Source organism: Carcharodon carcharias, chromosome 5 (genome assembly GCF_017639515.1).
Source record: "Carcharodon carcharias isolate sCarCar2 chromosome 5, sCarCar2.pri, whole genome shotgun sequence".
NCBI classification, from domain to species: Eukaryota; Metazoa; Chordata; class Chondrichthyes; order Lamniformes; family Lamnidae; genus Carcharodon; species Carcharodon carcharias.
The window spans coordinates 61,646,021-61,660,888 of record NC_054471.1 but is presented as its reverse complement, the minus strand read 5'-3'; the positions used below and the strand labels follow the sequence as shown (position 1 = coordinate 61,660,888).

Below are 14,868 nucleotides of genomic sequence, written 5' to 3'. Positions count from 1 at the left end.
AAAATTGAAAGTTAGGTTTGAGTTCAATTAATTTTCCATCAGTCTATATTTTGCACTGAAGTTTATTCCTGACCTCTATGCATATTGCAGAAACAATGTGAAATAATCAAGTGCCAAGTGATTCATATTTTCCTAATTACAAGACTGAACAGCAGCCAGAGTAGGAATTAAAAGATAAATATTTCTTCAACTTTATTTTCATTTTATTAATGATTCATAATCTCCAAATATTGTGAATTACTTTCTTTGCAGTCTGCTCTCCTTACTTTCCTGCAGACTATGGCCAAGAAATTCAGGTGCAGCCGATATTGGCCTTCATTTCCATCAAGCCAGTGAGCTGCAGATAGCAACAAAGAGCTCAGTGAAGCATAATGAGATCAGGCAACACTCTCAGGTAAGCGAATGGGATAGGTTGGTGCAAGGCAGGTAGGTAGCAATAGCATTCAAAGGAGAGGAATGGGCCCTTTTAAGGACTGTCTGTTAGGCTGGATATTTTCTGGAGACCACTGGCTGCCTCAAGACAAACCTGTAGTGTAGTGCGAGCCTCAAGTAGGCTCCTGTATCCACATATGCCCCATATTTGGGCATGTCAGACCAATTTACCAATATGCTGGGAAATATACCTCTGGCTCATAATGAGCAAACACCTCCTCCATGCCATTTAGCCCACAGAAAACAGGCACTGTTTGACTGAAATTCCAAGCCAGTGACTTTTACTGGAGCTGTTAGCATTCCAATACCATGCCCAAGGGATCATTCTTCATGTGTGAGATACATAGCAAGTAGTAATATCTACTCAACCACAGACTCATCAGCATAGACACAAGCAAACTTAAGCAGTGACTAGCAAAAACACTGAAATGATGGTTCCCCTTCCCTGTCCAAGAATCTGAGACCACCCATAGCTTCCCCAATATGCCAAACATTCAGTACAGACAAGAGAATAACACACTGCTCTCTCTCTTCATTGGCCTGAATTCTGTGCTCCCCCACCAGCAGGATTGTAGGTGGGGGTGAAAGGGATGAGGCGAGCGTGAAATAGCACAGATGAGCTTCCTGCTGGGTTCCCACTTGCCCCAATCTCAACAATTTTATACTGGGTCGGGCGTGCCTTCGGGTGGGCCACCCCAATTGAGGCCCTTAAGTGGCCAATTATTGAACACCTAAGGGTCGTTTTCTGCCCAGCTTCAATTTTTAGGCTGGTGGGAGGAGTTCCCAGGTAGGGCGGAAGGCTGAAAATAATCAGATTTAGGACTAAAGCAGGAGTGGGGGGGGGGGGCACCTCTATCAGAAGCTCCCTTAACTTTGGGCGCTGTCCACTTAAGGTCCAGCAACCACTGAGCCTGCCTCTTCGCCCAGCCTCTCCCCTGACACCCAATTCCCCGCTGTCCACCTCCCCTACCCTCCCCGCCCTGAAACCTCCAAAACTTACCTTTTCCTGGAATCCCAGTCCTGTCCACTGCAGCTGCTGGTGCTGTAGGGACTAGAGAGCTGCCGGCCAATCTAAGGTGGTGCTTCTTTCCGCGCGAGGGGCAGAAGTTCCACCTGCAACCAATGAATGCTCACCGGAGAGTGAATTGGCTGCAGGGCAGGTAGAGTCATCCTTACTGACTCTTCAGATGGTGGGACAGGAAATCTTGCCATCCTAAAAATCCCAGCCATTGTATTTTTGATGCATTAAAACATTAAGCTACTAAAATGATTAATGTACTTTGGAGCTAGAGTGATTATTAATGCTTAAGTACTAATTATACCTTTTAAACCAGAATTGAATCAATTAAAAATCTTTAAAAGATTTTATGTGGTACTGGACGACCAGGAGCCAATGTAGGTTCGTGAGAGTGAGAATGGGAATAAAAGCAAAATACTGCGGATGCTGGAAATCTGAAATAAAGAATCATCTGTAGAGAGAGAAATAGAGTTAACATTGAGGCCATATGACTCTTCCGCAGAGCTCTGATGATGCCAGACCTGCTGAGTTTTTCCAGCATTTTATCTGTGGGAATGGGAATGACGGGCAAGCAGGATTGAATGCAGAATAGAATACAGGAAGCAGAGTTTTGTAATATTAAATTGAAAATCCTCCAAGAAGGAAAAGCCAGTTCAATATTGTCAAACACCAGTAAAAAAAAAAATCAGTATTACTGGCAGCAGTAATACTGGAGTTCCATTTTAAGATATGCAAGACCATTCAGAGAGGTTTTACTGGTACCCTTCATTTCCAAGTTTTATTGGCTTTTCCTAAGGCTCTCAGCTGGAAGATTCCATCAACCAATTCAAATTTCTCAACCTCTGAGGTTTCATCCCATCACTTAAAGTTCTCAATACCATCTTATGGGAACTGGGGAATCATCTGAGTTCAATGTGTGCACACTAATGCTGATCGCCTCTTTTCTGGATTGGGACACCTCTGTAGGGCTGAACAATTTTGGCTCGGAAATTAGATAATCAAGAGACATTGCCGCATTGCGTCATGGCTTTAAGAGTCTTTCATTATTTCAAAGAGGAGCAGAGGAGGTCTCCCTGGTGCACTGGTAATTCTTGGCTCTCATCTAGATAGTAAAAAAAAATTTCACGGCGCTATTTGATGAGCATTGGCTTGAAGAGCTGTGGAGCATCCTGCGATCTAAAAATTCTATATATGTACAATTGCCTACTTTTCTTCTTAACAAGCCTATAATTCACAATTTACACTATTTTAAGACTAGAGTATTATTATCAATTTTCTATAATGGGCCAGCATTTATTGCCCTTGTTTAGAGGGCATTTAACAGTCAACCACATTGCTGTGGGTCTGGAGTCACATGGAGGCCAGATCAGATGAGGTTGGCAGATCTCTTGCCCTAAAGGGAATTAGTGAACCAGATGGGTTTTTACGATAACCAGCAATGGTTTCATGGTTATCATCAGACTTTTATTGAATTCAAATCCCACTATCTGCCAGGTCCCCAGAGCATGACCCTGGGTCTCTGGATTACTATACCACTCTGACACCACCTCCGGAGAGATTATCCGTCCACGGCACTAATGGAATAACGGCTGTAGAAAGACTCTTAAAGCCATGACTTGGTGTAGCAATGTTTCTTGATTATCTAATTTTCAGTAGAGTACAAGCCAAAATCGTTCAGCCCTACTGAAGTGTCCAACTGCAAAAAAAGAGGCAAATCAGCAGTAGTGTCCACACTCATCTGAACTCAGATGATTCCCAGTTCCCATAAGAGGGTATTGAGAACTTTGAGAGTGATGGGATGAAACCTTAAGAGGCTGAGAAGTTTGAATTGGGTTAATGTTAATATGTCCACTGTCGTCATTAACTAAAAAACCCGCACTCCTAAAGTTACACTCCACAATGTGGCCAATGCTCAGAAAAAGCAATTGTATGGTGAAAAACAAAGACTGGAGCTAAAAAGTGACACTTTAATGTGTTGAAAATTTATTTTGGCATGCATGTTAATTTTTACACATTTCGCACCTAAGGACTTGTAGTGCAGTAAGACGTCAATTCATCATGATAGTCAACATATTAGCATTTGATACATCAAGATGCCACTAAATCACAGCACTCTTTCCAAATGCAACTCAAGCTCAGGATGACAAGTATAAGGAGATAAAACATTCTGCAGAACACTGATTGATCAAGCAAACGTGGCGTAAAAAATTCACATGCTCCACCATTACAATTTACTTAATTCCCACAGTGCAGCTGGGAGAAAATTTCATATGTTCACCATTACACTTTACCAAACACTGCACTATTGCATTCCTGGTACTAATGCCATATTTTAAAAAATGAAACAACTGAAATTATTTCTTACTAAAATTCATTTTTTGCACATATCAAGATGCCCTAACTAATCATTGTAAGATAATGCACTCAATCTTTGCCTATGGGTGAAAGCTGGGCCATATAAAATACTATTTGGAAAGCTCCCTCTAAATTTTAATTCTCTCAATCATTTAGTTTCACATTTAATGGAGCTACAGAGGAGTTAAGAGCTTCATAAATCTCCAAAAATACTGTCTGATCTGCCGAGTATTTCCAACATCTGATGTTTATATTTCAGATTTCCAGTACCTAGAGTATTTTTCTTATAAGTCCAAAAGATGTAGGAGCAGAAGTAGACCATTCAGCCCATCAAGGCTGCTCCACCGTTCAATGAGATCATGGTTGATCTGATAATCCTCAACTCCACTTTCCTGCCTTTTCTCCATAATCCTCGATTCCCTTACTGATTAAAAATCTGTCTTTCTCAGCCTTGAATATACTTAATGACCTGGCCTCTGCAGTAAAGAATTCCACAGATTCACTGCCCTCCGGGATAGAATATAATGTGGGAAAATGTGAGGTTATGCACTTTGGCAGGAAGAATAGAGGAGCTGAATATTATTTAAATGGAGAAAGACTGCAAAAGGCTGCAGCACAGAGGGATTTGGGAGTCCTTGTGCATGAATCCCAAAAAGCTAACATACAAGTTCAGCAGGTAATAGGGAAGGCAAATGGAATGTTAGCTTTATATCAAAGGGAATGGGTATAAAAATAGGGAAGTCTTACTAAAACTATACTAGTTAGATCACACCTAGAATACTGTGAATAATTTTGGTTCCCTCAGAGAAGAAATTCCTCCTCATCTCTGTTTTAAATGCCACCCCCCACTCTGAGATTATGCCCTCTGGTCCTAGACTCTCCCACAAGGGGAAACAACCTCTCAGCATCTACCCTGTCAAGCCCCTTAGGAATCTTATATGTTTCAATAAGGTCGCCTCTCACTCTTTTAAACTCCAATGAGTATAGGTCCAACCTATTCAACCCCTCCTCAAGAAAATCTCTCCATCCCCAGGATCAACCTAGTGAACCTTCTCTGGATTGCCTCCAATGCCAGTATATCTTTCTTTAGATAAGGGAACCAAAATTATTCACAGTATTCTAGGTGTGGTCTAACTAGTGTCTAACGAGTATAGTTTTAGCAAGATTTCCCTATTTTTATACTCCATTCCCTTTGAAATAAATCCAACATTCCATTTGCCTTCCCTAGTACCTGTTGAACTTGTATGCTAGCTTTTTGAGATTCATGCACAAGGACCTCCAAATCCCTCTGTGCTGCAGCCTTCTGCAGTCTTTCTCCATTTAAATAATATTCAGCTCCTCTATTCTTCCTGCCAAAGTGCATAACCTCACATTTTCCCACGTTATATTCTATCTGCCAAGTTTTTGCCCACTCACTTAACCTGACTATATTCCTCTGTAGACTCCTTGTATCATTCTTACCACTTGCCTTCCCACCTATTTTTGTGTCATCCGCAAACTTGGCGATAATACATTCATTTTCCTCATCTAAGTCCTTAATATATACTGTAAATAATTGAGGCCCCAACAGTGATCCCTGTGGCACTCCGCTTGTCACAGGTTGCCATCCCGAAAATGCCCCCCTTATCCTAACTCTGTCTTCTATTAGTTAGCCAATCCTCTATCTCTGCTAATATACTACCCCCAATACCATGGGCTCTTATCTTATTAAGTAGCCTTATTTGTGGTACCTTATTGAAGGCCTTTTGGAAATCTAAATATATTACAGCCATTATCTATCCTGCTTGTTACCTCCTCAAATAATTCTAATAAATTTGTTAGGCATGATTTTCCCTTCATGAAACCATGTTGACTGTGCTTGATTAGATTATGATTTCTAAATGCTCTGCTATTACAACCTTTATAATAGGCTCCAACATTTTCCCAATGACAGATGTTAAGCTAACTGGCCTATAGTTACCTGTTTTTTGTCTCCCTGCCTTTTTGAATAAAGGTGTTACATTGGCCATTCTCTAATCCTCTGGGACTTTTCCAGAACCTAAGGATTCTTGGAAGATTATTACCAGTGCATCCACTATCTCTGTAGTACTTCCTTTAATATCCTAGGATGCAACCCATCAGGTCCAGGGGACCTATTGGCCTTTAGCCCCATTAGCTTTCCTCGTACTTTTTCTCTAGTGATAGTTATTGTATTTATTTCTTCCACACCCCCCCCGCCCCCCGCACCCCCCACCCCCCCCACCCCCCCACCACCCCGCCCCAGCCTTTTGCCCCTTAATTATTTAGTATTTTTGGAATGCTACTAGTATCTTCTACTGCGAAGACTGAAGCACAGCATTTATTCAACTCCTTTGTCATTTCCTGGTTCCCCATTATTATTTCCCTAGCCTCATTCTCTATGGGGCCTAAATTCACTTTGGCCTCTCTCTTCCTTTTTATATATTTAAACAAGCTCTTACTGTCCGTTTTTAGATTACTTGCTAGTTTACCCTCAAAAGTTTATTTTCTCCCTCTAGTTTTTTTGGTCATCTTTTGTTGGTTTTTAAAACTTTCCCTATCCACTAGTTTGCCACTAATCTTTGCCACATTGTATGTTTTTCTTTCAATTTGTTACTGTCTTTAACTTCTTTGATTAACCATGGTTGGTTTATCCCCTTCCTTGAATCCTTCTTCCTAAATGGGATATATCTTTGTTGAGAGCCATGAACTATTTTCTTAAACATCTGCCATTGTTCATCAATTGTCTTTCTTCTAAGCTGCTTTCTGAGTATATTCCATCCAACTCTGCCCTCATTACATTACCCTTATTTAAGATTAGCCCAGTTGTTTCCGACCCAAGTTCCTCACTCTCGAACTGAATACTAAATTCTACCATATTATGGTCACTGTTTCCTAGGGGATCCTTTGCTCTGAGATCATTTATTAAATCTGCCTCATTACACATTACCAGATCCAAAATAGCCTGGTCCCTGGTTGCATCCACAACATATTGTTCCAAGAAGCTGACCTGAATACACTATGAGTGCTCATGGCTACCTCTGCCAATTGATTTTCCCAATCTACATGAAGATTAGAGTCACCCATGATTAATGTACTGCCTTTCTTACATGCACTCATTATCTCCTGATTTATTCTCTGTCCTACAGTATAGCTACTGTCAGGGGGCCTATAGATTACTTCCACCAGTGTCTTCTTCCCCTTGTTATTTCTTACCTCCACCCATAAGGGTTCCACATCTTCCAATCTAAGATCGTTCCTTGCTATAACACTTATTCTATCTGGTACTAACAAAGCTACCCCACGACCCTTTCCTTCCTGCCTGTCCTTTCAAAAAGTCACATACCCCTGAGTATTTAGTTCTCAGCTTTGATCTCCTTATAACCACGTCTCTGTAATGGCTATAAGATCATACCCATTAACCTCTATTAGTGCCATTAATTCATTTATTTTGTTCCAAGTACGACGTGCATTTAAGTAAAGGGCCATTAATTTTGCCTTTACACCATGTTTTCCCCATTTGACCTTATTTGCTGCTGTTTTTTTTATGTTTGCATATGCTGTCCCTCCCATCACACTCTGGGTATGATTACCTAATTAGCTGCCCTGAAAAACTGCCATATCTTTTTGCTTTGTAAGCCTTTGTATACCCTTTCCAGAACCCTCCCCCCACCTCTATTTAGTTTAAAGCCCTCTATAGCCCTAGTTATTTGGTTTGCCAGGACACTAGTCCCAGCACAGATTAAGTGAAGCCCGTCCCACTGGAATAGCTCCCTTCTACCCGAATATTGCTGCCAGTGCCCCATGAACTGAAACCCATTCCTCCCACACCAATCTCTGAGCCACGTATTTAACTCCTTGACTTTATTTACCGTGTCAGTTTGCCCATGGCTCAGGTAGCAATCCCAAAATTATTACCTTGGAGGGTCTGCTTTTTAATTTAGCTCATAACTGTTCAAATTCTTTCAGCAGAACCTCCTTTCTAATCCTGTCAATGTTGTTGGTACCAGCACAGACGGTGACAGCTGGATCCCTCCCCTCCCACTCCAAGTTCCTCTCTAGCCGTAGGAAATATCCTTAACTCTGGCACCGGGCAGGCAACACAGCCTTTGGGACTCACGTTCACGACTGCAGAGAACAGTATCAATCTCCCTAATTATACTGTCCCCTACTAATACTACGAGTACTATGCTCCCATCCCCTTCCCCCAACTTGAATGGCTCCCTGTACCACAGTGCCGTGGTCAATTCACTCATCCTTCCTGCAGTTCCCAACCTCATCCACACAGCTTGCAAGAACCTTGTAACTGCTGAACAGATACAGGGGCCGAGTCTCCTCGAATGCTACTCCCTGGGTCCCCACATCTGCTGTCACATCCTCCTGTCCCTGATCACAGGCCAAATTTGAATTACCTAATCTGAGAGGTGTGACCACCTCCTGCAGCAAAGTGTCCAGGTAGCTTCCCCCCACCCCCACCCCGATGTGGCGCAATGTCTGCACCTCGGACTCCAGCTCCTCAACTCGGATCCAAAGTTCCTCGAGCTGCAAACACTTGTACAGATGTGTTCACTCTGGATCACTTTGGTGTCCAGCAGCTTCCACAAGCTGCAGTAGCAACATATCACCCATCCTGCCATCACTATCATATTTTATTTAATTTATTAGTTAATTACTCTAGTATCCCTGGTCTTTACACTTTATTATAATTATTTTATACACACCAGTATTGATCTTAAGTATTGATACTTAAGTTATCTTCAAGAAAAAGAGAAAAGACTAGAGATCTAAACACAAACTAAAGACCTTACTTTTACTTTAAAGATTAGAAATACTCACCAATCAGCTGTAATCCGTGCTCTTTTCCCTCTTATGTTCTTTAGTGGGCTCATACTCCTCTTGCACTCTCTAACTGTTAAAGGCCCCACTCTTCTCTCCCTGTAAATGACCATGCTGCTTCTCTCACACCCTCTGCTTGTAAATGACCACACTGTTTCTCTCTCACTCTCTCCCAGTAAATGACCATGCTGTTTCTCGCACTTTGTTTGAAAAAAATCATAGCTGATCGCAAAAAAGGTGCCTTTTCATACAAGTCACATGCACAAATTTTATTCACGTGTACATGGTCTAGCAGAGGGTGCAGAAAAGATATATTGGAATGGTACCATGGAAAAGGGACTTCAGTTATGTGGAGAGATTAAATAAACAGGGATTGTTATCCTTAGCACATAAGGCTTCACGTGAGATTTAATAGAGGTGTTCAAAATTAGGAGGGGTTTTGATAGAGTAGTTAGGGCAAAACAAAAGGAGCAAAAACTAAAATGTAAACATGAAATTATACAAACATTCTAACTGCCTTCTGCAATATAATATATGCTTTTTGCATTTGTTATAGGACAATACTTTTAAAGTACATTACCAGTAGAATACAAAAAGTTAATGAATATATTGTATTGAAGGCAAGTTTTCTTTACTGTGGAGTAATAAAAGCTAGTTGACAAGGTAGAATGCATAGGTCCACATGTACAAATAATGGTAATTATGATAAACAAAAAAAGTGCATATACATCTATTAATCTGAATGCTAAAGAGCTGTTACACTAATTTGTTAAACTTCTCCCTAGGTTCCCCCCTCTTCTATTCCTGAGCTCACATATTTCTCTAGTTTCTCTCCTATCTCACCTCATGCCTTCTCTGGGGGAGATGTTGGTGTAGTGGTAATGTCACTAGACTAGCAATCCCGAGGCCCAGGCTAATACTCTGGAGACATGGGTTCAAATCCCATCCCATTGATAAATATGGGATTGAAAGCTAAACTCAGTGATGGTGACCATGACAACTATCATAGATTGTTGTAAAAACCCAACCTGGTTCACTTATGCCCTTTAAGGAAAGAAATCTGCCATCCTTAACTGGTCTGCTTACATGCGACTCCAGACCTGCAGCAGTGTGGTTAACGTTTAACTGCCCTCTGAAATGGCCGAGCAAGCCACTCAGTTCAAGGGCAATTAGGGATGGGCAACAAATGCTGGCCTTGTTAGCAACACTGATTCCATAAAAGAATAAAGGAAGTGCGTTATGCCCAGGGGACACACGTCCTTTCCCCTGAACCAATTTCCTACCAAACTGCTGACCATCCAACTTCCCTTCCTGGGCTCCATGATACAGATATCCCTCTCCTCAGGTACAGTCTCCTTCAAATATCACCCCTCTTATGATAAAACCTACCCTTGACCTTTTAGTCCTCGTAAATAACTGCCCCATCTCCAGCCTCCCTTTTCTCGCCAAAGCCCTGGAACATGTTGTAACAGTTTTTTCTACCAATCCATGTTTGAACCACTCCAATCAGGTTTATGACTCTGGCACACCACTAAAATGGCACTCAAAGTTACGAATGACATATTGTGTGACTTCAGCCATGGTAACCTATCATTCCTTATCCTTCTCCAACAGTCTGAAGCCATTGACACAGTTGGCCACTCTATCCTTCTTCATTGCCTCTCCTCCTTGGGTGGGACTGCCCTCTTCTGATTATTTTTATCTGGTTTTAGCCAGAGAATCAACTGAAATGACTCTCATGAGTTTCTCTTGCATAGTTAGCCCTGGAGACTCCCCAGGGTCAACCCTTGGAGCCCTATTTCCCATCTACATGCTGTTGCTTGGTGATATCATCCAAAAAACTCATCAGGTTGTGCACCACCGCCTCTCAAGCTCTCCACCGACATACTGCATGTCCAGTAACCATCCTGGATGAGCAACCTCTTGACTTAACTATTTTAACACTCTCCTGGCCAGCCTCCTGTCTCCCACCCTCTATATGCATGACATTCAAAACTCTGCTGCTTGTGTGCCTACTCACACCAAGTCTTGTTCATTCACTGTGCTCGCTGACCTACTTTGGCTCCTGGTCTGGCAACACAACAATATTAAAATTTGTACGCTTGCTTTCAAATCCCTCCACGGCTTTGTCACTCCCTATCCCTGTAACCTTTTCCAGCCTGATAGCCATCCTAAGGTCTCAGTGCTCCTCCAATTCTTGCTACTTCTTGGTCCCTAGTTTTAATCACTCCACTATTGGTGTCTGTGCCTTCAGCTGCCCAGGCCCTTTGCTCCGAAATTCCCTCACTAAACCTCTTCACCTCTCTTTTCTCATTTAAGACACTCCTTAACCAATCTTTTGGTCATTTGTCCCAGTGTCTCCTTACGTAGCTCAGTGTGAAATTTTGTTCAATAACACTCCTGTGAAGCACCTGCATCAAAAACATTATATAAATGCAAACCGTTGCTGTGGTAATTTCTTAAACTACGATTTCAGTTCCAGGTTGGTTTTATAGCTGCCATGGGAGGAACTGTGCTTACATCAAGGCAAAAAATAAACATGTTTGAAATGAAAGAATAGTGTTCCAGGTAATAATTTCATGTTAGTTTCATGCTGTTTAATCAAAGGACTGCTACAGCAACAAAAAGTTGGCATGAAGTCATAGTATAACTACAGAGAAAGTCATACCCACCACTTACCCAGCAATGACAAATTATAGATTGGATATACCATCTTATTACTGGTTTTTCTATGTTTTGTACATGCGCACCTAAATTTTGTGTTTCAATGGATGACTTGGCTGGGTAATTAAACATTTATCTTCCTTCTAACAAGTGTCTTCATACACATCTGCCTTTTTTTTTAAACAAACCCAAGTTGAACCAACATCTGAAAAACATTATTCTTCTGAGTTAGCAGTGGTCATCATGTATTTTGAGTAAGACTGCCAACGCAGTTACAATGTGCATCAAAGTATGGGGCAGTGTGGTGCTGCTGACCTGTGGTCACGAAAATACAAGCCAAGCCAAAAATTGTTTAAATTTAGATCACTTAAAAACCAAAAAATAAGATTCCGTCCATCTGATTAAAACCTGTGTCAAAGGTGAAAGATCAGTGTTCCGGTTCATTAAATTGCTAACTCTCCTTACCTCAGTTCCTAATTCACCCTCACTGAAACTGAAACCTTCCTCCATACTCTCATCTCCAAGCTCAATTTCTCCAGTTCACTTTTTACTGCCCTCCCAAGCTCCACCTTACATAAATACTGCCTCACACCTCCTTATCCTCACCAATCACCTCTGGCTCCATAGAAATACACACATAGCGTTCGTTTTGAACCTAGTACGAAAGCAAGGATTCTCCTAATTTTAATAAAAATTTATTCTTACAAATGTTAAGTCCACCATGCAGACAAATTAATTAATTTGAATGAACAATAAATTATCCAGGAGATGAACTGGCAATGGCTTCATTCACTTAGAAAGAAAAAAACCTTGCATTTATATAACACTTTTCATAACCAGGACGTATCAAAGACCTTTGTAACCAATGAAATACTTTTGAAGCGTAGTCACTGTTGTAATGTAGGCACAACATGGCAGCCAATTTGCACACAACAAACTCCCACAAACAGCAATGTGATAATGACGGGATAAACTGTCTTTTTTTGTGATTTAGGGATAAATAATTGGCCAGGACAGGAAGGATAATCTCCTGCTTTTCTACAAAATAGTACCATGAGATCTTCACTGGAGCAGGCAGATGATGCCTCCGTTTGATGTCTCTGAAAGACGGCATCTCCAACAGTGCAGCACTTACTGGAGTATCAGCTTTGATTTTTGTGCTAAACCCTGCGACTGGGACTTCAGCCCAGAATCTTGTGACTCAGGCGAGAGTGCCACCTTCCCTGAATAAAGTTAAATACTGCATTAATAAGCTACACATGTGAAAATCCTAGAAACACATTGAACAAATCATCTCATCGTTATGAATAAGAATTTTGCATCCGCCTATCTTGATTCACGTGAAATCATAAAGGATTGGTTCAGTAGCATTCTGCGTCGGAGGACCAAAATATAGTGGTGCAGAGTGGAGAGAGGCAGATTAGTCCCCAACTCCTATGGGAGGTATCAAACAGAGTCTATGCGCCCTCGGTTGCGGTAACAAGCAAGAAAGAAAGATTTAACTGTGCAGTTCCCATTTTTTCCCTCCTCGCAGTTAGCTGAGGATAGCATTAAAAGAAGGGGTGAGAACAGGAACAGTGCATGTTATATCAACACGCTATACGCCTTAAAAGAAGCGCAATAATTCAGCTCAGTAGAAACTCTTCAATCTACTCGGGACACAGCTACAAGTCCAATAGAGTCAGTCACTTTAGATTATGACACCGATGACAATGCGTTTTTAAAGTTTTGTCACGTATGAAAAACAAATCAGAACTCCATTGCACCTGTGACAGCAGTAAAAAAGGATTCATTCTAAATCCACAAGTCTATATTGGTTATTATAAGAAATAGGTCAAATATGTCATGTTACATATTGCACCATATATATTGCACGTGCAGCTGAACGTTAGCATTACAAAATAACATGAAAACGTTATTTTTGGCTAAAGTTTGAGCCCCAGATCCATTAAAATATATTGCGTCGATAGATCTCTATAAAAGAAAGGTTATTGAATTTATTCTGGATGCTGAAGCAAGTCCAACTGTAGCCAAATATGACCGTAACCTCCCGCAGCAATAACCTGCTGATGCTGCTGCTGCTTTCCTACTTACCGCAACAGAGGCAGAAGAGGAGGCGATGAACACACGAATAACCATCTTCTCAAACGCAAGGAGAGAAAATCTGCGGATTAGGCGAACAAAAATCTGCTTGGAACCTAACCGACAGACTGAGCTATCCAGCTGCTGCCTACGAATGCATGACACAGAGATGGTAGGCAGTAAATAAATAAATGCACGTTTCCCAATCCCATTCCCGATCGCACCCTGCTTGGGATTTGCAAGGCTTTGCCCATTCACTGCTGTTGCGATCAAGCTCGGCCCCGCGCGGGATGCTGAGTAATGTAGTCTTTCCCCCGCGCCTTACACCGAGGGAGGTGGGAGCGGTGGATTACATCTCCCAGCGAGCAGCGCGGCGCATGCTACTCACGTCGGGCCATCGCCTGTAGTACCCACACTCTCCAGGAGGGTTGACTCTGCACCTGACATTGGTTGAAAGGGTCAATCACCCCAAAGGAGATTAGCTCCATTCATTCATTCCCTCCGAAGATACACGGTCAAGGGCCACCTGCTGTCAAAAACACTGCATTTCAGTAGTCGTTCCCTGCTTCCAAACTGGAACTATGTAAAGTCCTCAATACCAAAGCCAAATATTGCGGTGTTGGAAATCTGGAGATTTTGACAAAAGTTCATAGCCCTCAAATGTTAACTCTTGATTCCCGCTGCACAGATGCAGTCAGACTTGCTGAGTAATCCCAGCACTTTTTCCGTTTTTATTTGTAAAACCCTACTCTGGTGAACCATTGGAAAGCATCTTGCCCCCTGATTTGTTAATTTCGTTTATTTGGTTTGATTCGAAAGAGTTACATGGAAAAGGAAGGGCGGTTCAGGAAATACGAATTACAGAATGACATTTGGGTTGTTTCATCCACTAGGATCTTTGGGATTCGTAGCTCGGCCTGACAGTAATGATCCAGTATTGCTAATGATATTGCCATCTAGACCAAATTGTAGCAGTTTGCTCCAGTATGTCCCAAAAACGGGATAAATCTAACGTAACCAATTACTTTAGATTTATATAAAAACAAAAAACTGCGGATGCTGGAAATCCAAAACAAAAACAGAATTACCTGGAAAAACTCAGCAGGTCTGGCAGCATCGGCGGAGGAGAAAAGAGTTCAAGTTTCGAGTCCTCATGACCCTTCAACAGGGGGTTCTATTGAAGGGTCATGAGGACTCGAAACGTCAACTCTTTTCTTCTCCGCGATGCTGCCAGACCTGCTGAGTTTTTCCAGGTAATTCTGTTTTTGTTTTACGTTAGATTTATCCTGTTTTTGGGACAACCGCATTCAAGAAGCGTCCAAATGGAGCAATTTGCTTGATTAGTGCCAGGGGACTGGACTCAATATTCATCTCTTTAAAGGATGCATAAAACCAACCTACCAAAGTTATTTTAACAGCACCTCCCAGCCCCATGCCCAGAAAAGAAGGAGCAGGGCAAACAGACAAGAAAAGTGGAGCTGTTA

General features: G+C 41.7%; 1 protein-coding gene across 2 annotated transcripts in view; it reads right to left on the bottom strand.

Annotated features, from left to right (window-relative positions):
* Window positions 1–13,722, bottom strand: part of sh3bgrl2 (SH3 domain binding glutamate-rich protein like 2) — an 89,344-nt gene extending 75,622 nt beyond the window's left edge. Inside the window, exon 1 of one of the 2 annotated variants that reach the window (XM_041188666.1) lies at window positions 13,397–13,722. In XM_041188666.1, coding sequence (XP_041044600.1) covers window positions 13,397–13,441 — 45 coding nt within the window. In that variant the 5' untranslated portion in view covers window positions 13,442–13,722. The remainder of the gene's footprint in view (window positions 1–13,396) is intronic. The other variant, XM_041188667.1, reaches the window with a different exon arrangement.
* Window positions 13,723–14,868: the final 1,146 nt, after the last annotated feature.